Here is a 27,809-nt window from a genome sequence, read left to right as displayed (position 1 = left end):
TATCTTAAATTGAGAGAGAAGGTGAACGAGAGTCGAGAATATAGTTAAATCTTATGAGAAAGGGAAGGTGTTAGAGAAAGGAAAGTGATGAAGAGTCACCCTTGCCGAGACCCCCCCCCCACCCCACCCAACCTCTACACCCCCCCCCACCCAAAGCTGTCTTCCTGTTAGAAATGTCTGTTCCTGTGCATTGTGCATGGCCCTCTTGTCAGCAACAGCATGGCATGAGTGCGACGAGTTGGAGACTGCATGGCCAAAATGAACAGTGGACAGTTAATATTAATGAGTGGACTAGTGTTAGCAGTAACTCATACGTGGGTTAAGTACGGGCCGGCTGCCTGCATGCTTCAATTAGCTGTCCGACCTCGGCCTGTGACCGGTGACCGCTGAGCCTCGCCGTCCAAACCAGAACAAAACCTCACATCTAGGGCTATCACGATTATGACATTTTACATGACGATTAATTGTCACTCAAATAATTGCGATTAACGATTTAATTGTGTTTCTGTCGTTGACAATTACATTCCTGTTTGCTTGTAGACTTTGAAGTTGCACATGGCAGATATGACACATAACCTAAAAATACAAAAAAATTACTACATATTTGACAACTTTATACTTGAAAACAAACATTCGCGATGCGTTGTGAGCTTGTAGATCTGCTATTTCCACTATTTTTGAAAATGTTTGAAAAAATGAAATGTTTCAACGATTATGATTGATTATGACAAAATAATTGCAATTATATCAAGTAATTGCGATTAGACTATTATGTAATAAATGTGACAGCCCTACTCACATCCCACTGACCACTGTTCTGTGTCACGTGCGCAGCGCACATCGCACACACACACACACACACACACACACACGACACCACACACACACACACACACACACACACACACACACACACACACACACACACACACACACACACACACACACACACACACACACACCCCCCCCCCACACACACACACACACACACACACACACACACACACACACACACACACACCACACACACACACAAACACACACACACACACACACACACACACACACACACACACACACACACACACACACACTGAGAGCGTGATGCTCCAGACCTGTAGCCTCACAACACCACCAAGCAATCTTCTAGCATGGGAATTACCCTTCCTCTTCCCCATCTCTCCTCCTCTGTTTTTCAACGTTCAATTTGCCTGAATAGCATTATTATGTATTATTAATATCTTTGAATTATTACACATTTTTCCTCTTAAAATGGAGTGCTTTAATTCACATTTGAAGTACTCATCAAGGGTGTGTGGTGAAATGAATGTGGATGGCTACATTATATTTGCAAAAAATGCAAAGGAAGGCTGTATTAAAAATATATAGCAATGCTAAAATATTAAGTATTAATTTCAAAAGATAATTTGCCCAGTCAAGGGGAAAAAGGCTTTTCATTAATTATATCACTTTCTTGTTCTTTCTTTCTTTCTTTCTTTCTTTCTTTCTTTCTTTCTTTCTTTCTTTCTTTCTTTCTTTCTTTCTTTCTTTTCTGAAGACCTCTACTCTTACAGATACTTATAGTTATCATTATGGATTGAATAGGGCCATGTGCATTCAGTGTGGTGAATATTATATTTCCGTGAGGCAAAACCCACTCACTATCATGAGAGCAGGGTGGGGAAAAAAAGAATAGTGCCAGTGTGTGCTGCAGTTTAGAGATGTTACAGTCATATTAAATAATCATATTTTAACTGGTGAGCCCCCATCCTGACGAGCACTAAGAGTTGAGGCATTACATTTTTTTTTTTGCATAACACAGTTATATATATATTATATATATTATATATATATATGTTGTGAAAATAGCAGATCTACATCTACATACAGATCAAGCATGTAGATTGGCTATTTTCACAATTTCTGCCTCTAATATTTGAAAATTTGGCCAATGTTTAATTTGTCATTTTAGAGGTATTAAAAAGTCCTAAAATTGTGCATAAACCCTCTATACACTTAAACATTATGTTGGTTTGTATACTGTTGAGATAGAAAACATTGTTACACATTAAGTTAATCATCTGGGGACCCCACAAATTAATTTGGGGACCCCGACCCACAGGTTGAGAACCACTGCTGTATAAGACAGAGACTCATGTATCCAACCAGTTGAACAAAACATGAAAATGTAAAAACAAAATCCAAACGATATACAAAACCAGATCATTCCAACTATTGTTTCTTGTTGCAGATGCTTTTTGTTTCTTCTTTGTACTTTTTTCTTTTTTCACAATAGTGAACTCTAATTCCCATGATCACCTTGGAAGCGTGACCTTGTGGCGGCGTGTGACAGCAGATAGCCACTGCACAAAGACAGGGCGCCACTTATCATCAAGCCACGAGGAGGCTGTTTAATTTCACACCACCAGTGGCTAAAGCCCCTGTTTAGTGTGGACCATCACAATGGCAGTTACGCTGGGGGAGCAGCTGTCCTATCGGGGGGGGGGGGGGGGTATAAAAAGGGAGGAGGAGGGGGAGGAGGGTGGAGGGTGGAGGGCGAGGGGGAAGAATTGGAGAAGGGGCTCTACTGTCACCGTGTGTCCGATTTATAGTGGAATCATACCCGCTGCATGTGTCCAGAAATACACACGTGTGCGTAAGGACTTTCAAGACCGGTTTAATATCAAACTGGACAAACCGTCAAATATGAAGCAAGCAAGAGGCGAACATTGTGAAAATAGCAGATCTACATGTAGATCTGCTATTTTCACAACATTCATCTGTGAATGCGTGAAAACAACACATGCACATGCAACAACATATGCAAAATCCTATTTTTTTTTAAGCAATGCTTATTACTTCTACAGTATGTAGAAGTACACATGTCATGTACATATACAATCTCTGAGTTACAGTATATTACGACTGAAGATTGTATTGTGTGTGTGTGTGTGTGTGTGTGTGTGTGTGTGTGTGTGTGTGTGTGTGTGTGTGTGTGTGTGCGTGCGTGCGTGCGTGTGCGTGTGCGTGTGTGTGTGCGCGCGCGCGTGCACGTTTGTGCGCGCGCGCATGTGCAGAGCTAAGAGCCAACATGCTACATGGTACTACAGTACGCCACCGTAGCCACACAGGGGCCAATGTCATTGAGAGCCCAATTGCTTTCTGAAGAGCTTTCTATTGTCTGTGGTGATGAACTTGAGCTCTGGCCTCCAACCCAGGGGTCCGTCTGTCTGATCCTGAGCCCCTCCCTCCTCCCCCTGCCTCCCCCCCTTAGTCCTTCACATCACATCACCCACACCCACACACATACACACACACACACGCACACACACACACACACACACACACACGCACACACACACACACACACACACACACACACACACACGCAAGCAAGCGCGCGCACACACTCTCTCTCTCTCTCTCTCTGGCTGCCGGCTGACATGACTGCAGGGTTGAACGGTGACCAGCGCTTCCCGACACAGCTGAATATAAAACACAGTAATGAGAGAGCGGCGAGAAAATGGCTTCCCTCTCAAACATGGCTGCTTACTGACGGCGGCCAGACACGAGCCAGAGAGAAAAGAAAGAAAGAAAAAGGTCACCTCTCTCTCCTCTTTTTAAATCCCCTCCTTGTCCCCCCTCCTTTTCCCCCCTCGTTTCTTGCGTTTCCTCCTCTACTACACCTTCCAGTGTTCCATCCCTGGTTATCCACCCCCCTCCACCCCCCCCCCACCATTTCGTATTCGGATGCAGGCTTATTATTTAAGAGACAAAGGACGGGGATCCCGGGAAGAGACAGGTGGCTGCCGTCTGAGTGATGACAAAATTACCAAAGTGAAACCCCTTGCTCTAAAAAACTCCCCCCTTCATGGAAGATGATAAGAAAAGGGGGGAAATAAAAATATCTGTGGCCCCTTCCCCTCGGTTCTCCTCAGCAGGAAGGCAAAAGGCAAAGCTCCCCACTAGTTCTTCCTCCCAAGTCAAATTTCAAGTCCCCCCACCACCCCAGAGCACCACCACAGTCCAGTCAGACATATTCATTTCTCCTCACTTATAAACAGGGGCGTCACAAGGGGGGGAGGGTGGGGGGGAGTGGGACTGACTTACTAGGGCCCAAGATGGAGGGGCCTTAATTATTTTATACTTTAGCTATTGAAACATAGCAGATAAGCTCACAGCGCTGCGAGCTTGTAGATCTGCTATTCTTGAAAAGTCGTGAAAATGTGTACAAATCTTTATTATTTGTATTTTTAAGCGAACATTTTTAACTAAAATATTGCTTCTAAATATTTTGAGATGGGGTCAGTGGCCAAATACATATCATTTTGGGGGTCCTTCACATGAAAAAGTTTGAGCACCACTGACATAGAAACATAGGTTTTTCAAAAAACCTTAGAAGGATTTGAAAATATTGAAAGACTTGCACAGATTTTCACGATATTTAAAAAATAGCAGATCTACAAGTTCGCAGCGTGGCACTCGCTGCTGCGCTGTAAGCTTGTATATCTGCTATTTTTCAATAGTTAAAGCACCCAGGGCCCAGAATTTGGTGCGACACCCCTGCTTTGGTGCGACACCCATGCTTCTAAACCCCCCCACCTCTACTCCCCTCCACAATGTCATTTTTCTCAATTTTACCCACCGGTCGGATATGCGTAGAAAAACGTTTCCGAAATGCTCCTCGAACTGCTTGATTTCTATTTTCATAATAATGCAACATCAAGTTAAAGAGAATAAATGTTTGTTCAGCAAAACGGGGTGGAACGGCGGCCCATGAGGGACAGGGCTCCATGCTAAATCGGTAAATCACTCCATCTGGAAGATGAACGGCGTGTTTTGGAGTTCATTGCCTCTCCGTCTCGGGCGAGTGGCCGGTGCGGCGGCGGCGGGGCCCCAGCAGGCCAGAGCGGAGGTGCCCGCTGATGCGGATGGCTACAGCTGGGATAATGAAGCGGCACCGGGTGGCTCCACTGTGCCCCGGTCACCCCTGCCACCCTGCTGGGATGGAGCCCGGCCGCCGAACATGGCTATATCAGCGCCATCTGAACCGTCATTAGGCTTCCACACAGCCAAAAACCAGCCCAATCACCTTCCTCGGTCCCACAGCTGGCCGTTTATAATGGCAGAAAGGCCTGGAAGAATACCCTGCTGCCTTCACAGTAGCCAGAAATGTAGATGACGTTGGCTTGTTTCAGTGAAAATAAAAAGAATAGCCTTGCATGTCTATATATAAGCTATATGTATACAGTGTTAGATTAAATAAATAAAATATGGATCTATAAATCCATAACCAAAATAAGACTCAGAGAGAGCCAAAAGGACTATATCTTAAATTGTTGTATTTTGAAGAGAGAAGACAAGGAAGACAAACAGTGAGCATACCATCCTAGTGGCAGCTTGCTAATCTCTACTAAAGATGGTGGTAAGACATACAGTATATAAAGAATACAGTGACATACAGTATATAAAGAATACAGTAGATCGTGGGACTCATTTATTGGTTCCCATATCATAACAAGAAGACAGAGACACGTAGAGTCCTGGTAACTTTCCACTAGCCAGAACTTACAGTACAACCAAAACATGATTTCGTAGTCAGGGTAACCAAAGTCACCATGACAGTAGTAGTTCACAGAATGTACCTTTATGGTCATATGAGCCTCATACATGAATCATACATTTCTGTATCATAAATCATATCTAACATACAGTATTAGACATTTTTATTTTCTAGATAACCCATATACATAGCACTGCAGACTTACAAGCACATCACAGCATGTCAACAATAATGTTTAAAACTGTACCGTTTGAAACATAATGTGCTGTTTTGAAGTCTGAAGCTTGCATTGGCAGTGGCCAATATACACAATCTCAAACAAAGCTCAAACTCAAGCTCCCGGGCTCAAATAAAAGGCTATTCAACATCACCTGATGACAGTGCCTTATAGCTTTTGTCTAGCTGTTTTGCTCTCATGCACAGCAGCTTTGATGCATTGTGATGTGCCCTTCATCTCTGCACCGTGGTACTCCTAGCAACTTTCAACCTTCCTGTTATGGGTATGACGTTCATTTTCAAAAGATTTCAAAAAAGAAAAAAAAAAAAAGATCGCACATTTTCCAAAACATTTTCATGATCGCAAAAATAGCTGATCTACAAGCTCGAAACGAACCGCGCTGGGTTAGGTTGTGAGCTTGTACATCGGCTATTTTCACAATTCATCATGCAACTGGCTATAGCTACATGTGTATATACGGTAGAGCTTGAGGTTGCTATAAAGCTGGGGTCTTCAACGTTTTCAGGCCAAGGACCGCTTAGTTGAGAGAGAGACGAAGCAGGGACCCCCACAACCTTTTCATAGATTACATATAGTTTCATCGTTTGACAGTACAATCGTCAGTGTATTTTGGATTCATGTCAATTTGTGTTTTCAGATATTTAACTACTAACCACCGTTTATACTTAATAAAGTTGACCTTTCACTCTGTACTTAGTCTGCTCTTTTTGCCCTCTACACCAAACCTCTTTGCCGAAAATAGCCGATCTACAAGCTCACAACGCCTCGCAGCGCGTGGCCTTGTGAGCTTCTGCTATTTTTGGCTAAAATTCTCAGAATATGGACGCTAGGGTTCAAGTGGTTAAAGGGGTATTTCGGTCAAAAACGACTTTCCTACCTTTCAAATGATGATTCAGGAAGCTTCTGGGTTGATCCAGGTGTTGTTTGACCCATAGCAGCATTTTGTTCCATTTTCGATTTTCTCCCCTGCACCCCACGGCTCCAAACGGCACCTCTCGGGTCACTTTATAATCCGGTTATTATTCTCGCTCAAAACTCACTTTTCTCGCTCGGTCTCAGTCCCTCATACTGTTGTTAGCATATCCGAGCTACACCAGCTCCTGGTCGCCGCCATGTTTGTTTACAAAAAGCTCAACTCTGAACTCTCAGCCCAGCTAGAGAAACACTGGGAAATCCGATCACGCGATACAAAACGGGATTTCCCAGTGTTTCTCTAGTTGGGCTGAGAGTTCAGAGTTCAGAGTTGAGCTTTTTGTAAACAAACATGGCGGCGACCAGGAGCTGGTGTTGCTCGGATATGCTAACAACAGTATGAGGGACTGAGACCGAGCGAGAAAAGTGAGTTTTGAGCGAGAATAATAACCGGATTATAAAGTGACCCGAGAGGTGCCGTTTGGAGCCGTGGGGTGCAGGGGAGAAAATCGAAAATGGAACAAAATGCTGCTATGGGTCAAACAACACCTGGATCAACCCAGAAGCTTCCTGAATCATCATTTGAAAGGTAGGAAAGTCGTTTTTGACCGAAATTCCCCTTTAATGTAAAAAAGGAGATTTTTCTTTTCTATCACTAAAAGATTTGAAGGACCCCCTGTAGTAACTCTGAGGACCCCCTAGGGGTTCCGGACCCCCTGTTGAAGACCCATGCTATAAAGAGTTCTAATTATCACATATAGAGGTCATACACCAATGTAATCAAATTCACGTGCAAACCAAATATTCAATCCACTACAGCAAAACACAATGGCTGAAATGAGTGCCACTCCACTCACCTGCGCCTCCAACTAGGATGCGAGACACACAAACACATTGAAACAAGTTGATAGAGTTTATCAAAATGACAGGCAATTAGAATGGCTGTGGGTTTGCATGCGAAATGAGACTCATTTGACTGGTAGGAGCCATACACGTTAGAACAGAGAATGAGAGTGGTGGAACTCCATTTCTGCTTCTGGACAGCCCCAAATTAAATATCCCAAAGTCCATTAGGCGAAACAGCCCGAGGAAAGACTTTCTCTCCACCACCAGAAAAAAATGACAGTAAACTCAGGCAATCATGCCGCCAATCAATTATGCATGGATTATATTTTTGTTAGACGGTGTAAAATGTCTTATGTTAATTTCTCTAAGTATACATTCGCATTAGTTTCCAGGGGCGCCTCCGAACGCGCACCTTCTAAATGAGTGTTTTCCCAAAGATTTATCAGCCTCTTGCCGACAAGTGAAATGAAAACGCTGAGGCTGAGCTGTGATTCCTCCATATCGCCGCTGTCGCGTGGAAACCTTGTATGTCCGTTCGTTTTGTATTTATCATTTTAAAAGTGACTCAAAACTAGTGAAAATAGACGATCTACAAGCACACAACGCCTCGCGGTGCGAGGCGTTGTGTACTTGTAGATCTGCTATTTTCACTAGTTTTGTGCGACAGATTTGTCTGATGATGCAGGGTTTTGCTTTACGAAAAAACGTACAAATTTGAAACTTGGGAGACACGAGGTTTCTGCCCGACAGTGACGATATCTGCTGTAACTGCGGGGGCCACAGGCCAGGCTGGGAGGGGCTGGGGGCTGATAACCCACCCGACTGTAAATCTGCTGATAGAAAACAGCCCCCAGAAGCTATGAAAATCTCAAGGTGTGCCCGTTTAACACCGTTACTGTAGATCAGTGCAAACAGAGAATGAGACAGAGATAGAGAGAGAGAGAGTGAGAGAGAGAGAGAGAGAGAGAGAGAGAGAGAGAGAGAGAGAGATAGCATGGTCAGGGGTGTCGCACCAAATTCTGGGCCCTAGGATTCACTGTGGGGCCCCCATGAATGTTCTTCATAGGGGAGGGAGTTTAACCCATTTAGACTGGGAATGCACACATTATTTTGTGCTTTAACTATTGAAAAACAGCAGATACACAAGCTCACAGCGCGAGTGCCGCGCTGCGAGCTTGTAACTCAAGATATATAGTTCCAGGGACCCCCCAGAAGCAAAATTTCAGTTACAAATGTCCGCTTAAAAACTACACATATTCAAAGATTTGCAGACATTTTCACGACTTTTCAAAAATAGCAGGTCAACAAGCTGTGCTGTGAGCTTGTATATCTGCTATTTTCCAATAGCTAAAGTATAAAATAATTAAAGCCCCTCCACCTTGGGCCCTAGTAACTCAGTCCCACTTCCCCCCCCCTTGTGACGCCCCTGACAGAGAGAGAGAGAGAGAGAGAGAGAGAGAGAGAGAGAGAGAGAGAGAGAGAGAGAGAGAGAGAGAGAGAGAGAGAGAGGGAGGTGCATGGTAAATGGTGACGGCAGAAGCAGGCGGGGGTCACAGGAGCAGAAGCCACCGGGGCCACGGGGCCCTTGACCTGACCTGTCTGGGCCTGCAGCCTGTTGAGCCAGTGGATGGTGAAGTCCCTGAGGTCCCCATCACTGATAATGACCTCTGTCTGGGCCCTGATAGAGGGAGACAGGTATTGGCAGGCTCACTGACCAATATCAATGAGCTGCTCGTCGTGTTAATAACAGGTGACCCTGTGGCCCCTTCAACTGTAAACCCCTTACAGGTCCATTTTCACACTCCCAGAGTTAAACGGACACTCTGGATTTTGTGGTGTGACGGCCGCAGCGACCAGCCACCATGCGTGTGAGGCATGCACACAGTGTCACGTGTGTGTGTCTGCGTGCGTGTGTGCGTGCGTGCGTGCATGTGAAAGGAAAATATGGCATAGAGCAGGGGTTTTCAAAGTGGGTGACGGGGCACCCTGGGGTGCCGCGACGGCAGTTCAGGGGTGCCGCGAGATCATTTGATAATATTTGGAATTTATTTGGACACTTGAAAATATATTTAGTATCATTTTAAACTTGAAGTACAAAGTTATTTTCAGTCACACTCACTTCTAACCAAAATGGCTATTATCTCAACGTTTTCCTTGGTAAAGCAAAGCCCTGCTTCATCATACAAGACTGTCGCACAAAACTAGTGAAAACAGCCGATCTACAAGCACACAACGCCTCGCGATGCGAGGCGTTGTGTGCTTGTAGATCTGCTGTTTTCACTAGTTTAGTACATTTTATAGATGATAAATACAAAACGAACAGTTTTGGACATACAAGGTTTCCACCCGACAACAACGATATGCTATAAATATAAGGTGCTGGGAGTGAAAATTATAATGTAGTGGTGCCTCGGATTAAAAAAATATTCATGGGGTGCCCTGAGACAAAAAAGTTTGGGAACCCCTGGCATAGAGGATGGTGCAGGAAGTAATTAGATTTTCTTCTAAATGTACAATTAGCATACGCAATTCTTCAACACACACACACACAAACAGATAAAATATTTATGTTCACGTTGATTAAAAATGGCCGTAAACAAATTAGATGCAGAAATGTAGGCTATACAAATAGTTTGCAATGGGAGAGCGTACGGCCACAAACACACACACGCGCACACACTCGCACACACGCTCGCACACACGCTCTCGCACACACACACACACACACACACACACACACACACACACACACACACACACACACACACACACACACACACACACACACACACACACACACACACACACACACACACACTTGAGACCTCTTGTCGTCTCGCTAACTTCACTGACAGTTCTTGATGAGCCCCACCAACGGCCCCCTCTTATATTACATGCAACACAATCCACCCATACACACTAATTTGTTTTCTTTGGCCCTTTTTCTGTTTCGGTGTGTAACTGAGCCCTTGAATATATACAAATTTAATAGAGCTAATAGAATCATTATCAAATTCAGATCAATATAAATCTAGCCCCGGTACCCTTAAAAGGCAGCAATATTGAAATACAACACTGTCTGCGCTCTCTCAGTCTTCCGCCTACAGATGACACTATGACACTCGTTGCCATCAGACATGAATTACTAGACAGGCACATTACAGCTAATAAGACTCACACAAAACAGCCGTTATTAATGCATGAGAGTGGCTTTGATCGTGCAGAAACTTTCAAAGGGATGGCAGTAATCACGCTATGCTTGCAGACTCAACAACAACACAATAAGATGCGTCCCATTACCTGGAAGGAGTCAACAATATGACTGGGGTCAGATCAACCTGAGAACCACTCAGCTGTACGCCGTTGGAATCCTCAGTGTTTATTTAACTCAGAAAGAGTACAAATGGTTCTGTTTGTTCACGTGAAACTGATGATTTTAGTTTGGAGACGGAAATGGAGGAATGCAGGAATCTTTGCTACAACAGCTTGTGTGTGTGTGTGTGAGTGTGTGAGTGTGTGTGTGTGTGTGTGTGTGTGTGTGTGTGCGTGCGTGCGTGCGTGCGTGCGTGCGTGCGTGCGTGCGTGCGTGCGTGTGTGTGCGCGACACTGTGCGTGTGTGTGAGTGAGTGTGCGTGTGTGCTTTTGTTCGTGCGTGTCCATTTGGGTCCATTTCTACACTGTCAGTGTTCAAATGACACTTTGTATCACAGCTGACCCAAACAAAAACATTTTTAAGGAAGACATTTTGTCACTTTCTTTTGTCTATTTGTGATAATGCAGTAGACAAAAAAAGGATTATAAAAGAATCTATAGAAACCATAAGAAATGTAGTCTACAGTCAATATTGCCATTATAAAGTCTATAACAGTGAGCCACTCAGAGTCAGCATTGACTTCTGTGGGTAAGCAAGGGTTTTATTTATATTTATTTATGGAAAGGGTATTGTTTGTGAGCACAAGTCGAAATTATAGTTGTGATGTTGAATTGGAATAATACACAACACATGAATTATTCACATTTATCAAGGTATTATAGATGCCAATGACGTTCTCCCTGACCGACCCTCGACTTAATAATAAGCATGAATAATGTTAGTGCCAACAATAAGAGCACATTGTATGAATGATAACTTTTTATCTCCATTCAAGTGAAGGAGTCAACATTTTTGGAAGGCCTTTTATTGTCTGTGGCTGTATGTGAATTTCACAAGGTGCTAGACTGGAGCTTTAATAAAGAATGTGCAATGGGAAGAAATAGCTAACAATAACTCTAATCCAAACTATAATTAATCAAGCAAAACTAGAAACAGAATGAAAAAGGTGGATTGAACATGCTTTCACCTCTAAAATACTGATCCTCTTCAATATTTATATTTTGAAGCAGTGACGTTAATTGGATTGACCAATATTGTGTTGGTTGTTTGTGTGTATGAAAGGAGAATGAGGCTTTGCTGAACAGGGAAATGTATTAAATTAATTTATTATTATTGTGTAGTAACACAGTAATATTTTAGTAATAATTAATATATAATGAATAGACAATTATGCCAAGCAATATCCATCTCATTCTGTGAAGCAAGTTCAATCGGTTGGATAGTTCTTTGCACATTTTATCTGCTCCGTATTCAAGTGGATGAAGCTGGGAAAAGTTAACTTTCCTGATTTAAACAAAGAAAAAAGATCTTTATTCTGAAAGTCTGTGCACCCTTTCAGCACAGCCCTCAGTAACAGCGTTAGAGCAAAAAATAATCCATTGAAAGATAATTCCAATTTGTGGCTAAACTTCTATTCCAATAATCTGGATTTTTGACAGCTACCTGTCACATTATAAAGTCTGACCATAGTTACAAGAATTGTGAATGATACCTGTGATGGAATTTTATTGAAGTGGTCAGCAGGTAGCTCATTTCCCCCCAGAAAGCCCCAGGGCCTTGGAGGTGGTCAGCGGGGAATGGCTTTACAGCACCTCACCACCGCTGCACAATATGGAGCCACGATAGAAGGAAATCCTGGAGGAGAGGACCCCCATTTGAGAGACAGAGGTGTCACTGCAGATTCATTACCTGACCCTGGAAGCAGGCGTGCAGCTGGGCTTCATTTCATATACAGCATAATGGCATGAATGAATTCACAGCGACCCGTTGCACACGGAGATTGCATGCAAAAACAAACACAAACTTAGCATGTGGCACACAGTTGGAACTTGGAGCTGAAGTTACTGCATGTGGGCCTGGCTGAGAGACCTTCCACAAGACTGAAAAATGTTTCACAACCCCGGTTGTCTAATAAAATTAATATATGTGCTACAATATTTTACATTTTAAAGGTTAACAATGAAGTTATCTGAGTCTGTTCTAATGAAACACTAAAAGTCTTAAACACACCCATGAGAACAATTTAACACTCAGCATTTTCAACTTTCTGTAGGGTAATGAAATAGTCTAGAAAATTATATAATAATCAAATTTGTGGTCTGAGATTATTGCTATAAAGTATACTATCTTCATCACGATTTCACAGTCAAATATTTTAGACTTCAGGTGATATTAACTACAGTCGGTCGGCCTATGGCATATGACAATCTAAAAACAAAATATTCTAAAGGTGTCATAATGGTATTCAAATGTAACAACATATACAGTATATTTCTACTGTAAAACATTAATATATTGTTGCCAAACAACATTTTGATAAGCATTTTGGCCTTTAAGAAATTAGAACTACAGAACTAAACTAAATGTATATATTTGAATTTGGAAATATTGTTGATTACTAAATAAAAGATCCGTCTGGAAATATTATTATATTAATAGTGAAATAATGCAATTGTGCAGACACAATATCCGCTCAATGAAATTATGCCATTATATTTCTGCAATCTCCTTCTAATTAAACCTCTTATTTAAACAATCATATTTAAATCAAGGGATGTGATAAACCCAGTGCGGTTATTTTAACTTCTTATTTTCTATTCTGTTGTGTGGTTATTATTCATAGGTCCTTTTATAATGTGTCTTAATACTATTAATGTTTTGCGTAAAGCAGTGGTTCTCAAACTTTTCAAGTCAAGGATCCCCATCTGAAATTATTGTATGCCAGGGACCCCCATAAGAGAAGATTTATGTTAAAGAAATTCAAAATGATTCAAAATGTATACATTTCAAAATGTTTCAATTTTCTTTTTCAAAAATAGCTGGGGAAACCCTTCAAGGACCTCTTGGGGCCCCCGGACCCCACTTTGAGAACCACTGGTGTAAAGCACTTTGAATTGCATGGTAGTTTAAATGTGCCATGAAAAATACACTTGCCTTGCGGTGGCCAAATGACCAGTTTGGCCACAGAAAGTGTGTTTCTCCGCGCTGTACTGAGCATGTGCGAGGTGTTGGTGACCTCCACTGTGGGAGCATTGTAATCAGCCCTGGGGGTCAGGAGTCAGGTCTGGACAGGGATGGCGGACCAGACGGGCCACAACAAATGCAGAGGAACATCTGCTGTCTCTGCAGCGTCACATGAAGCTGTCCCTCCACAGTCCCCAATGAGCCTGGGAACTGCTCAATGTCAAGGGCAGCTTCCACTGCCCATATGCTGGCTGGACACTGCAGCAGCCACTCTCTGTGGACACTATGTCAAAATGCTGTTGATAATGACTTATGGGTGTTTCCAACGGTAGAGCAATAGCATGGGGAGTTTTTAATAACCCGGTTTTATAATTAATTTATCATATTGAAATTAGGGAAATTAAGGCCGACAACACATGTTTTTGTCTTACAGTATGTACAGTATGTAGTACAGTAATTTTGAAAAAAAGAAAAATCTATGAAAGCCAAAGGTGTAAGCTATCAAATAGTGTTGGAATGATTCTAGCTGCTACAGAGACTGGGTAATATGTTTTCCAGAAAAAACAGTGGGTAATTTTCAAATTGGACTTAGGTCTTTAAACAAGGCAATTCATCTTTTTCAAATATAAATGGGTTTAATAGATCTCTGTGGTACGGTTGCACCATGGTTCTAGGGACTTCACCTGATCTACAATCAGGCGCTGTCAATCAATCATATTGAGCAAGAAGATCCTTTGAATATGCGTTTACAAAGAAAACACACGGGCGCGCGCAGCACCTGATGACAGGGAGATTACTCTGCACACTTCCACCCTCTTGCCTCTTCAGCCTTAACATTAAGGCTTTAAAGGAACTGTCAAATGATGTCAATACTCGGATCAATACCTTGGGACGTCTCAGTTTCCCCTGCAGCAAATGAAGTACATTACCCAGATCCTCCTGGGCTGAGCTCAAGCCACAACTCCAGGAATGCAACACACTGTACCGTAATGTATTGATGTGGAGGTACAGTGCACGAACCCTCCCAGACATCGCCACATGCATGCCACATTTACCATGCCTGTGTAATGCGCTGATGATCTACACCTGCTGAGCACAGGTATATAATGCACAACGACGGCATCCATCACACAGCAGGCCTGATTATTGCCATTTAAAATACATTTAAAGCTATTATGTGGAACCGCCGCCCGACCCAGCAAGGATGCATGGATGCTGATTTCGTCCCTCAGAGGGCCAATTCACAGCAGTGTCTTCTTTTACGAAACTTGGTGCTGTTTTTGTTGTGTTGTCATTCCAAAAGTACAAAAAACACTGAACAAGTTGAACGATTGTAATGAATCTATGAGACATATTTTCTTATCTGTTAATTCACTGATTGGCCCAGAGAGCTTAAGAAGATAACTTCTATGATCAAATTATACTAAGGTCACCTACACCAGTGGTTCTCAACCTGTGGGTCGGGACCCCCAGCCAGGGTGGTCCCCAAATTATTTTGGGGGGGGTCCCAGATGATTAACGTAATGTGCAACACTGTTTTCTCACTCAACAGTAAACAAACTAACATATATTGTATACATAGAGGCTATCTACACATTTCTAAAGTGACAATTTAAGGACTTTTTAATACCTCTAAAATGACAAATTAAACATTGTCCAAATTGTCAAATATTAGAGGCAGAAATTGTTTCATACAAAATGTAATGCCTCAACTCTTAGCGCTCATCAGGGTGGCGGGGTCCCCAGTTAAAATATGATTATTTTGGGGGTCATGGCATGAAAAGGTTGAGAACCACTGACCTACACTAAAGCAAGCCCTGTTCTCTCTTCTGCCTAGGCAGAAAGCTGTAAGCATAAGATTTATATTTAAGCAGCATCTCACAGTCAGCGAGCCTGGCCAGCCCAGTATGGAGGGTGCCAGACAGGACAGAGAAGTGATACATGCACCTCTGCTCTCAGGTAAACGTCGTAATGGAACACCGTCTCTCTCATTCCCCTTCAATTCTCACCTAAAATAGAAGGCTGCCAAACGTAACCTTAATTACATACTCGCCAATCACAGCTTAAATGTTACCTGGGTTACATCTGCCTCTCTCTCTCTCTTTCTCTCTCTCTCTCTCTCTCTCTCTCTCTCTCTCTCTCTCTCTCTCTCGCACGCACGCACGCACGCACGCACACACACACACACAGACACACACGTCTCTCGCTGAGAGGAGAACAAATGAAGTGTGTTCCTCGTGAGGTCTACACATATTTCACGGGGGGAGTAAACAGGTCTAGAGGCTATGAGATGGATATATTATGTATATGGGAAGCCAGCGTGAGGTTTAAGGAGCAACCTGCTTGGTCAGCACGGAGTGTACTGGAAATGCAAGCAGATCAAGAACGAGCAGGGTTATGGATCTCCCCTTGTATGTAACTGAGCAAGGTCTATTGACCCAAATTTAATTATTTTTTGCCCCCTCCCCACCCCACCCCACCCCTTGCTTTCCCCTTCCTGTCCCCCTCGCCATGACACGCCCCTCCCTTTCAAGAGGACATGGATCGTAATCTCCGCAGATCCAAATATATTTGGTCACATCATCCTCATAAGGCCAGTTAGTATGCAAACTACTGCAAACTACAGTCACTGGATAACAAAGCAATAATTCTACAAAAGTGTGTGTTTCATTTCATTGCAGTAATTAAGTAAACAACACATGCAGTAGATGGTCTAAACACCCTTGGCAACACTAAGACCAGTAGCATAGATACACAGTAAAATCATCTTTTAATTTATCCATTTGTACAACTCTAACCAAATGTAACCAAATGCACCCTTAATACAGGTCCATTTGGTTACACTCACACCTCAGGACTACACGCACCCTCAGAGTTAAATTAGCAGTCAGACTTTTACTGTGTATACGACTGAGGGAAAAATAAAATGGTAACGTTCTCCCTCTGTGTCCTTGTGCCGCACATGAGCACCGTCTAAATTAGAGGCATCTACTGCTGGCACATGGATAGACCGGGGAAGTGCTAAAGGGAAACCACGGCGTGCGCTCTGACAGCTATTCTCCATCCTCTCTGATCACATGACCCGGGTGACGGCACCACATCCTCGGCATAGGGAGGGGCCGGCCGCGCAGCACGCTAGCACCACCATTTTGTGTTTTGAGTACCTGGCTGCTCTTTTTTTCCGTGTGTGAGTACCTGGTTCATTTGTTTACCTGCATATGTGCTGATTTACAGGCTTGCCGGAGCATCGTTTGTGACATATTCCATGTGATTTGATTTGAGCTCTTATACCTCGCTCTACGGTGTAGAGGCAGTAACTATGGGAACGTGAAGGTAAACTCTTACCGACATAGCCAGCGTACCCCGACCGCACATTATTTTATTGTCGGCTTTTCCTCTGCGCCTTTCTTTCTCAATCTCTCTCTCTCCTTTCTCCTGGCCACGCTCATGCCCAGACCCCTCTCCTCTCCTCTCCTCTCCTCTCCTCTCCTCTCCTCTCCTCTCCTCTCCTTTCCTCTCCTCTCCTCTCCTCCCAACCATCCTACGCAGGGACGTGCAGAGAATTTTACAGAGGCAGGGGCTGAAATATCTAAAAGGGCCTTTTGGTGAAAATATTGAAAATAGCTGACCTCCAAGCTCACAACGCGTTGCAGCGAGCTTGGAGGTCGGCTATTTTCAGTACTTGATATACTATTACTACATTAAACTAAGCATAAAAAAGGCAATGTGGCGTACAGCATGGATTTCTACCCAGAGAGGGCAATTCTTTCAACATAAGATGCTGCATTCAAGTTCAGGAGAGTTTGGACAGGGCAATTATCTTGAATGCTGCCTTCAGGTATGGCATGGGAAGAGGGCATTTGCATTTCTTTCACCATAGTAAAAAACTGCATTCATGGTCTGGAGAGCTAGGGCACTTTTTACAGACGGATAAAAGGGCAGAGGCTCGAGCCCCCTTTGAAGTCTATGTGTGCAAGTGCCTGCTCCCAACCATCCAACGTGTGAGACGCATATGGTGCAGTGAAATTGCTGTCTGAGAGAGCATGCCTCTTCCTGTCCAGACTTCATCAGAGGGATTAAAGAATAGGGTGGAAAAGAAAGGAAAAAAATCCAAATAAAATGATGATAGCCCGACCAGGGCTACCCCCTCCTTCTTTTCTTTTAACCTCCTCCTCCCCTCTCCTCCTCCTCTGTTTTAAGCAGGGACGACTCTCTCTCTCTCTCTCTCTTCCAGGGGGGAGGGAGGGGGGGCACGGTGGTTTTGCAGGGGAAAAGGTTGCTCGGGACGGACCGTGAGCCGTGCTGGGTTTATTTGGGCTTTGACAAGGGGTTCACTACAAAGGGAGACCAAATTACAGCCAGCCACTGTTCCTCTCTGCATCCATCCTACTGGAGTTCACTTAAAAAAGCTGCGTCCAATTAAAACAAGGGAGTCGGGAGCAACAGCAGGAGATTTCTTTCATGATTACTTTACCCATCTTCCTCTGATGTGTTCCCTCTCTGCCTTTTTTTCCCCTTCTTCTTCTAAAATAACATCAACAAACAAAAGACAAAAAGTCTCCCAGCAGGCGAAATGGAGAAGTAGGAATGTGTATGCTGAGGTGAGGTTATTACATTCTTAGAGACTGGATTTTAAGGGCAGAGAAGAAAAGAGAGAGGGGATGATTGGAGGATATTAAGGAGGCAGGGATGTCACACCAAAGGCCCTGAAACAAATTCTCATGCGCTTTCATCATGGCATCAATATGAGACTGATCAAGGGAGCGGGTCATTACTCAGCTTCCTACCTCTGGTATTACCAACAAACACTAAGTAGCTATCACAATCACCCACAAAGATAGCCACTATGCTGTGAAATCATGAGAGTTAATGTAACTCGGAGAATGTACTAAATGGAACCAAATGGACCCATAAGGGTCCATTCTGTACATTCTCAGAGTTACATTAATACTCAGGATTACACGGTGTACACGGTCAAAACAATTTCCTTTTATCTTTCCCTATCTGGTGGCTATAATGCAGGGGGTACCCTGCATTATAGCCACCAGTCCAAGCAGAAGCTATTACATAGGAAGTTGTTTTCAATTTGGAATATTTTTTATTCTGTAGCTGAAAAATCTAATGTGGTCAATTAATGCATTGAATATGTAGAAATGTTTAAATGGTCCAAAACCCTGCTTTCATTGTTATTATTTTAAAAACGATTTAAAATAGTGAAAATAGCCGATCTACAAGCACAAAACGCCTCGCATCGCGAGGCGTTGTGTGCTTGTAGATCGGCTATTTTCACTACTTTTGTGGGACACTTTTGTATGATGTAGGTGTAGGGCTTTAATTTACAACAGAAAACATACAAATTTGAAACTTGGAGATACAAGGTTTCTGCCGGACAGCGATATATATATCATAATATATATTATTTTTCTTTTAATCTTAAAATCATACAGCTTACTGAAAATAAATACCAAAAACAGATAATGTCTATCTTACTTTGTTCAAACAGAGCATGCAGATTGTGGTTCTATAGTGATCCTACTAAATTCAAGTAAATAGGGATATGTGCTGTGGTTTATTCTGGGATTTACCAGACACCCTCCATGCCCCTGTATTTGAGACAACAAAAAGCCAATCTTGACATATTGCCCGAGCAGCAGATAATATTTGCTGTTCAGAGACCCGCTTTCTTTTGTTCCAGGTTTTTCTAAGCCCAAGACACTTGAAATTTAAACCCAGTTCAAGAAATCTTATTTGCCACAGGGCGAGGTAAATCTCTTGGCAAGGCCTTTCAAAGCGTTGGCCTGGGTTTGTTTACAATTGATCTTATTTAAAAGTAGATTCTTGTGTTACTTTTTCAAAGACACACATTCTGCCAGCATGATCTTGCGGGTCAACGGAATGATGGATGTATTTTATTTATTTATTTTCATTTGAAGTAAAAAATATAATTTATTGGAAAATAATTATAAAGATGCCTCTAGATCTTCTGTGAACTGTTTCTACAGTAACTATGCAAGATACAGTAACATCTCCAAAAACAGCAGCCAGTCAAAGAGAAACACCCCTGTGGTGAGAGAGCAAATAAATAAAAATGTTAACTGTCAAAAATATGATCATTATAATGATTTATGGAATTAAAAGATGTCATGAAATATTGAAAAACAGAAGTACTGTGGTGTGTGTGTGTGTGTGTGTGTGTGTGTGTGTGTGTGTGTGTGTGTGTGTGTGTGTGTGTGTGTGTGTGTGTGTGTGTGTGTGTGTGTCAGAGAGAGAGTGTGTCAGAGAGAGAGTTAAACAATAGAATGAAAAATGCCTATGAGTTGTATCAAACAGCTGTTTCTCTCATTGTTTAGTACTATAGGGCATTCTGCGATCTCCATTTGGCCCCCTGTCTTTACCCTCAGAGGGTTCTACTGACCTGAGCAACTAGTCCACTATGAGAGAGAGAGAGAGAGGGAGAGAGAGAGAGAGAGAGAGAGAGAGAGAGTCTCCTAATGTCTGCCCTGGCTAACTTAACCCCTTCACCTCTTACTATTATTCTATTTGAAATAAAACTGTGCTGTGAACAGAGCCAGAAACACATCATTAATCTCCACACATCAGAACATGAACATGCTGTAGTTTACTATAAGCACTGACGGGCCCGCAGATTCAGTGGCCCTCATATTCAGCCTAGCGAGGTCAGTATCAAAGGTGGCTGTTAGCCTGTAGATCACCTCTCGTCCGAGTATAAGGCCTGATTTAATGCACAATGTGGCGTATCGTGCCTTGTACCGAAAATAGCTGAACTACAAGCATATTATACTTAAAAGTATCAATACTGCAATGTAGAAATACTCTGTTAGGGCACAGTCACACCAAAGTATGGTTGCCAGCTGATAAATATTTCAAAAGATTTCAAATATTTTGAAAATAGATCTACAAGCTCACAATGCGTTGCGAATGTATATAGGGCTGAAGAAGTGTAAGTTTTGCAATAATTATCCAAATCTACAAAGTAACTAGTAACTCAAGTTGTCAAATAATTGTAGTGGAGTAAAAGTATAACATTTGGATCCGAGATGTAGTGGAGTAGAAGAGAAAGTATTGGAAAAAGTACAAATTCCTAAAAGTTTTACTTAAGTACAGTACTTAAAGGAGTAGTTCGCCGGTTTTCAACCAAGTCTGTGTTCTTTTAGTCAACTACGTTCATGCTAAAACGCGTCTATTTCCTTACATTACTGTTCTGTGGCCAGTAGGGGGCCTACTACCACGTACGTCATAGACGGATTCGGCCAATGGAACGCCTGGGTTCCCGGGGCTATGACGTAGGTGGTAGTGGGTCGTGTCGGTCGTTGTAGCTACGGAAACTACAGTAGGATTGACCCGGAACGGCTACCGTAGTAGGCTAGCAGTTTACAGCGAACCCTAAACAAAAACAAAGCTAGCAGTAGCAGCAGCAGTAGTAAAAGATGGCTTCAGAGACAGATTTCGAGTATTTCGACGAGGAGGAGGACTTTTTAAATGTGTTGGCTGAATCTGCTGTTCAGCCATACATGTTTGAGCCTGAGTACACGCAGGAAGAATTGAGGGAAAGAGAAGAACAAGAGAGACAGAGAGACGCGTCCAGAGCTGCAGCCCCACCGGAGCCAGAGGGACCACCCAGAGCCAACAACACGGACTGGTGTGTGTGTGGGGACACTGTCAGGCCATGCCTTCAGAAAGGGAATCTCTATGTTGCAACCCATGGCCCCGTGTCCAGTTCTTGTTAGAAGAGCTTCCAGACACAGAGACAGCGTGTGTTACGGAGCACCCCAGCTTCTCTGCCCACCTCGACAGTGGTGTACTTCAAACGTACTTCAGAATACCCAAGCTGAATTGGAAAAAGCAGCCGAAACCCAATGGACCAAGAGGGACGATGAGTTTGAAGTAAGCGATCAATTTATTTACTCACTCTCTTTCTCTTTCTCTCTCTCTCTCTGTGTGTGTGTGTGTGTGTGTGTGTGTGTGTGTGTGTGTGTGTGTGTGTGTGTGTGTGTGTGTGTGTGTGTGTGTGTGTGTGTGTGTGTGTGTGACCGTGCCTTCCACAACTTTAAACAATTTGACATATTTAGCTATAGACCAGATGATAAAAGACAAAGTGCAACGTGAATTGATTCTAGTCTATAGAAGTAGTACAATTCAACGACTGGTGCACTGAGATGCAGACAGGGCCATCTCAGTGCTAATCTCCACCCCATCGTTTTATCTCGTTTCACACATTCCTTTACCATATATGAAAATGTCTCTATAGAGGAATAAATGTCCTGTAAATGTAGTTCAGTATAACATCACATAGCTGATGTACACGCATAGCTAGGCAAAGGAAGGACAACACTTTAGTGTACAATGTATGATTCCTTGGTTTACCTTTTAAAAAGAGGAACCACAGCTATAGGCTAATGATGGTAAAAACTCCTTTGTTACAGTGACAACACAGTGACATTGAGTTATCCACCCTCATTATGCACTTATTGCACTACTGAATTACACATGAATGTAAAAGATATAACCCAATCACTGACCAATGAGCCATCATCATTACACATTGTTCTCTTCAGGCAAAATAATTACAATGACTGACTTTTAATGACAATGGAACGCCACTGAATTACATGTGAATGGTAAAGCCATAGACACGTCAATGACAACGTGTCACACCCACCCAACAATGAATCAGGATTTATGAAAGAACAGTATGAGAGAGACTACACAACATGCATGCTACAATACTACTGTATACAGTCTGCAACTTTTCTTCTTTCTTCTGACTGCAGGCAATATCGCCTGGCGGGATACCGGCACATCTTGGAGTGGATCCTTCGGGGGGAAAAACTCGGAATAGGGAATCGCATTGTCCTGCCAGCTTGCATAATTCACCAGGTAAAACTAACATATATTACTTCAGACAATTTTGCTTTTTTCCACTCAACCTAGAAAGGATAGTTCACCCCATGACATGTTTTCTATTGATTAGTCAGTCACCCCATGGAGACACGAGTTGAATAATATTATTTTTGTTGCATTCCTAAGACAATACTTTGATTACTATAGATTTACTAAATTTACTATAGGCCTACTCATAATTTCGTTTTAGGAATGCAACTAAAACTAAACAGATATTATTGAACTCAAGTCTCCATGGGCTGACAAATCAATAGAAAAAATGTCATTTTGAGAGCTTTAAGCTGAAAGCTGTTAAATACCTAAATTGAAAATCTTCTTCCTTCTTCAGGTCAGGCAGCGATTCCCGGAACCTAGTGGGGTGTACAAGGGCTTTTGTGAAGCAGATGATCTTTTTGATGAGCTGCAATAAAGATACATTAATTTAAGACATTGGACTTTTTATTTACTTGATGTACACAGTTGTACCCAACAAAGTGAAATAATAAATTGTTGCCTACAGCAGTTGTTCTCAAATGGGGTTACGTGTACACCTAGGGGTACATAGAGGTACTACGGGGGCACATGAAAGTGAAAAATGAACACCATTTAGAGTAACTGTGTTTGGATGCTGTAATTTAAAGTCTTTCACTCCTTTTTCTTTGAAATGTTATATTATCGATATATTCTTCAAAAGTGGGTTTCATTCATAGCATCAGGTGGACACCTCATGTCCGAAATGGCAACTTTTCAGGATTCAAAATCAAAAGTAGAAGATCTACAAGCTAAAAATGCAACATCCTTTGAGCTTGTGGATCTTCTACTTTTGTATGGCACTAGTATAGCATAGTAGGGCATTCATGACTCTAAATAGATTTAGGCTGTTAATAAGTTCATTTTTGTATAAGTCAGAGTTGTGTAGTTTTTAGAGTGGGCTTAGGAATCAATGTGTGTGCTTTGTTATGTCTGTTTATGTAAAACCAAGGACCATTTATCATAATATACAATTGAAAAGGCGACTGAAAGCACGCCTCAAAAGTCCAAATATCAGTGATAGATCAAAGAAAGGGGTCCCACACACAGCCTGGACCTGGCAAAGATTTCTTATTTTCGATGGTGCAGAGGGAAAAAGGAGCAAACCAAATACAGAGAGCCAAAGGTCAAGTTTACTTAGTATTTAGGGTTTGAGTGGTTAAACGTCTGAATATACACCTTAATCCAATCCATGAACCAATTTAGAGAGACAATAGAACAAACACTAACACATTGCTGTACATGATAGTGCTGTCAAACAAGTCTATGACGCTATCAAGGAAAAGTGTGAACCCTATGGCAGGTGAAGTTTGCTTTCAGGTTGCCCAACCGGGCAAGTGCTCATTTGAGAGAAGATGCAACCGTCTGTCCATCTGTCTAATCACCTGAACATGGCCAGCACGCACTGTCTTCTGTTCTGTAAAATAAGTGCACCGTTTACCTACAATCTTTTGTGCACTTAAAAATATAAAACAACAAGTATGTAACCACAGACATATTCAATCATAGCTATGTAGGTATTTGGTATTTTTATGTGGAGGTATTGAGGTATGACATTAAAATTAAATAAGTGTTACATTGAGTGATAATTAAACCCTGTATAATATTATAATGGACGATTTAATTTTTGGACAAGTTGGCATGACCTTTGGGCAAGTAGAACATGACCTGTACCTGCCTCTGAGACCTTAGTGTCAACCTGCTTGTTTGAGAACCACTATCCTAGTGGACTCCTAATGTACCGTGTAGTGTCATAGTAAATCAGTGTCATACATTTGACAGGCGATTTTAAGGGGTGTCTATGGGTGCACTTGCACTGGCGGCCAAGTGCAAAATGTATTTTACACACAAGTTGTTGCAAAAAATAAGTAAATAAACCATATAGACATATGCTCATGGTGTCTAGAAAAAGCACAGTTTATATTGTGTTACAATTAGGTAAAACAAATAAACCTTACAAAGGCCTAACCTATAGTTAGGGCAAAATCAGAAAGTAGCCTACAAAAACAAATATGTTGCTATACTGTACATGTACTGTAAGCCCCTCCCAAACAGCAACATGTGTTCCCGGCCTGAATGGGTTAAAACAACAGGATAAACCGTACAAAATCCGAAAATGTTCACACGTGCGCAAGCGTGCGTGCATGAGGAACCCAGTCTTGCACCCCCTGCTAGAAGAGGCTAGAATCGCCTATGGTCCTGGTTAAATCTGGACTGGTGTTCAAGAACTGCCTTCTCCTTTGGAGGCTTGGGCGTTCTGGCAATGTTGGGTGGTAGAGATGGCCGATCGAGAGAAGAAGTTGGCACTTGGTAGGGCACTGTCACATCCTTTCTCCGCTTGATGGCGAGACGGACCAGTGTCTCTCGGAAGAGTTGTGTGTGGGGCACGTACTGCTTCTTCACAGCCCACCTCCCTGTCCGCTTGCAGTTCTCCTGTTTGGTGCAGAGTTCACCTGAAATGTATTTATTTTTTCTTGTCATTGAGCAAGTCATATATTTGTTCTGATCCTAACCCTTGGCCAGGGGTCTTCAACAGGGGTTCCGGGACCCCTAGGGGGTCCTCCAAATCTTAGAATATAGATAGAATGTTTTTTTCTCCTTTTTTATATTAACCACTTGAACCCTATGTGTCCAACAACAGAACTTTAGCCAAAAATAGCAGATCTACAAGCTCACAACACCTCGCGCTGCAAGGCGTTGTGAGCTTGTAGATCGGCTATTTTTTGCAAAGAGCTTTGGTGTAAAGGGGAAAAAGAGCACAGTGAAAAGGTCAACCCGGGTCAACACAAATTGAAATGAATCCAAAATACACTGATGATTGTGCTGTCAAACGATGAAACTATATGGAATCTATGAACAGGTTGTGGGGGTCCCTGATTCATCTCTCTCTCAACTAAGGGGTCCTTGGCCTGAAAATGTTGAAGACCCCTGCCCTAGGCACTTTCACATTTAGAAATACAGCTAGTGCTGTAATGTATATAGAGGACAGGCAGAAATTGATCTTTACAGAAGGAGAGTAGGTTCACACTATGGACAAATATGAATAACCTGTGGCACTTGTGGCTTGTTTCCGCTTCACAATGTTTTCATTGTGCTCGAGGACAGCTAGCATTCCCCTCTCTTTCATGCCAGTGTAGGAAAAGGCTAACCTTTTTGGCAAATATTTCAGGAGAGCAGAATGGAATACTTCTAGGCCACCTATAGGAACATAATAACAAAATGTGCACATCAAAAAAAAAAAATTTTTTAGATTTTTTTTTTTTTTTTCAAATAATGCAGGTAAATATGGAAATCGGGAAAAGTTCACATCACATCTACATGTTTTGGCTTTCCACAGCATGTGATGACAATGTCAGTTTACCTGTGTGTTTGAAGAGGCCCAAATATTCTAGGTCTCCCAACAGCAGCTTGCCACAGACCAGCTTCTCCAAATCCTGGTATACCTGCAGTCCCAATGTAGGCATTTAGTAGACGCTCTTTATCCAGAGCGATTTACAGTAGGCAAGGTAACCACAAGATAATACATCAAATGCATAGATCTAATAATACATCAAGAAAAAACAGGAACCTACTGTCAGTCTAAACAGTATATTATCAAAACATTATTCTATAAATTCCTATTCCATTAATCTATAAAACATTTTGTTAGCTGATCTACTGTAAAGTATTGTAGGGTTGGATCAGGCTGGGAAGATTTTGCTATACATTTTGTTGTAGGGCAACATCGGTGTTTTGTACTCTCAGTAACTGGGAGCCAATGGAGGGAATTTAGCAAGGTGTAAATGATGATGGGGAACTTATTTCAATAACAAGCTCATAACAACCTCCGGTCATCGAATGACAGTCTCTCTTGACTGTCAGTCAACACTAAGTGTATATAGCAGTGAAGGCAACGTAACACTATAGTTACAAGAGTGCTTACTGCTTAGAGTAGTACATGTTCAATATTTTAAAATGAGATCACATTGATGTAATACTCGAGACTGTGTGTAGTTTCTTTATAGCCCTAACAGTAACATACAAAGACTAGATTCTATCTAAATAATACAGTACCTGTGAATCCCTGGAAAGCCACTTCTTCTTCTTCCTCGTCTCTTGGTCCAGAGGGGGATGAAAACACCTGTACCTCCGCCCTCCCTCAGTCCAGCTATGGATGTCTCGGACATGGTACAGTATGGACAGCCAACGACGCTTCAGCTCCTGAAATAAATACATTGATATGCAATTATGGGCCTCTGTGACAAATAAGAAAGCATATGGTAAACAATAAGGCAACAAAGATAAGGAAAACAAATTCTCTCTTGCTAAACAGGCCAAAGCAAAGGTTTTACAGTTAGATGAATAGGCCAGACATAACAAGGAGGGCAGACAGTAATGTAAAATATGATGATCACATACCTCTGTGTTGCCTCCGCAGGAAGCAGAACAGAACCACAAATGATTCCTCAGAGACCTAATTGGTGAAATACAATAGTACATAGGTTACACTCCTGTGTAACGCTCAACTTACTCAACATGAGTATTTGTGTGGCTGTAGGTGTCTTGAACATAAACATCTGCACTTACATTGACCAGTCCGCTAGATCTCCCCGACCCTTCTTCTTGGCTATAGCCATCAGCTTGCTATGGAAACCTGAAATAGTAATTTAAATATTAAAACAATCTGAACTATTTGGGTGTCACCTCCGGTAAAAAGAAAATACATTGCAGATGTGACATACACAAATATGTAGTCACATTTTGTGTATGATTTGATTGTAATTCTATGGAGCCTTATTGTATCTGAATGAACAGAACACATATGTATTTTAGGAACAGACCTATACCACTTTCCGCCACAAGGTGGCAAAAGCCATTGGTGAGACAGGTAGAAGTAGGTGGTCAGGTGACGTTTCCTTCAGATCATACATGGGCAACTGGCGGCCCAGGGGCCACATGCGGCCCTCACCTTGACTTAATGCGGCCCTCAGGTTAATATCGGA

The 27,809-nt window shown here is 42.3% G+C and overlaps 1 protein-coding gene and 1 long non-coding RNA gene across 2 annotated transcripts; one reads left to right on the top strand and one right to left on the bottom strand.

Moving 5' to 3' along the window:
• The first annotated feature begins 21,596 nt into the window (after positions 1 to 21,596).
• Positions 21,597 to 23,651, top strand: LOC308288129. Its single transcript, XR_013962173.1, has 3 exons — positions 21,597 to 21,801; positions 22,689 to 22,794; positions 23,147 to 23,651. It is a non-coding gene; the product is annotated as an uncharacterized lncRNA (long non-coding RNA).
• A 1,310-nt stretch (positions 23,652 to 24,961) lies between these two features.
• LOC308288164 (uncharacterized protein) lies at positions 24,962 to 27,526 on the bottom strand. Its single transcript, XM_080729515.1, has 6 exons — positions 27,394 to 27,526; positions 27,226 to 27,280; positions 26,881 to 27,027; positions 26,189 to 26,270; positions 25,876 to 26,025; positions 24,962 to 25,280 (listed from the first exon to the last, which is right to left on the bottom strand). Exons 1-6 carry the CDS (start codon positions 27,441 to 27,443, stop codon positions 25,009 to 25,011), a joined length of 756 nt encoding a protein of 251 aa, XP_080585641.1. The 5' UTR covers positions 27,444 to 27,526; the 3' UTR covers positions 24,962 to 25,008.
• Positions 27,527 to 27,809: the final 283 nt, after the last annotated feature.

This window comes from Nannobrachium achirus, assembly GCF_963921795.1.
Source record: "Nannobrachium achirus genome assembly, chromosome: 7".
NCBI classification, from domain to species: Eukaryota; Metazoa; Chordata; class Actinopteri; order Myctophiformes; family Myctophidae; genus Nannobrachium; species Nannobrachium achirus.
Note: the sequence above shows the minus strand (reverse complement) of the source record. Positions and strands in the feature narration are given on the sequence as shown.

Excerpts from the sequence above, each read along its gene's own strand:
- LOC308288164 (XM_080729515.1), bottom strand. The coding sequence starts at position 27,443 with ATGGCTATAGCCAAGAAGAAGGGTCGGGGAGATCTAGCGGACTGGTCA. Across the intron at positions 26,026-26,188 it reads GGGCCTCTTCAAACACACAG|GTGGCCTAGAAGTATTCCAT; the intron begins GTAAACTGACAT and ends ATGTTCCTATAG. Across the intron at positions 25,281-25,875 it reads ACAAGCCACAAGTGCCACAG|GTGAACTCTGCACCAAACAG; the intron begins GTTATTCATATT and ends AATACATTTCAG.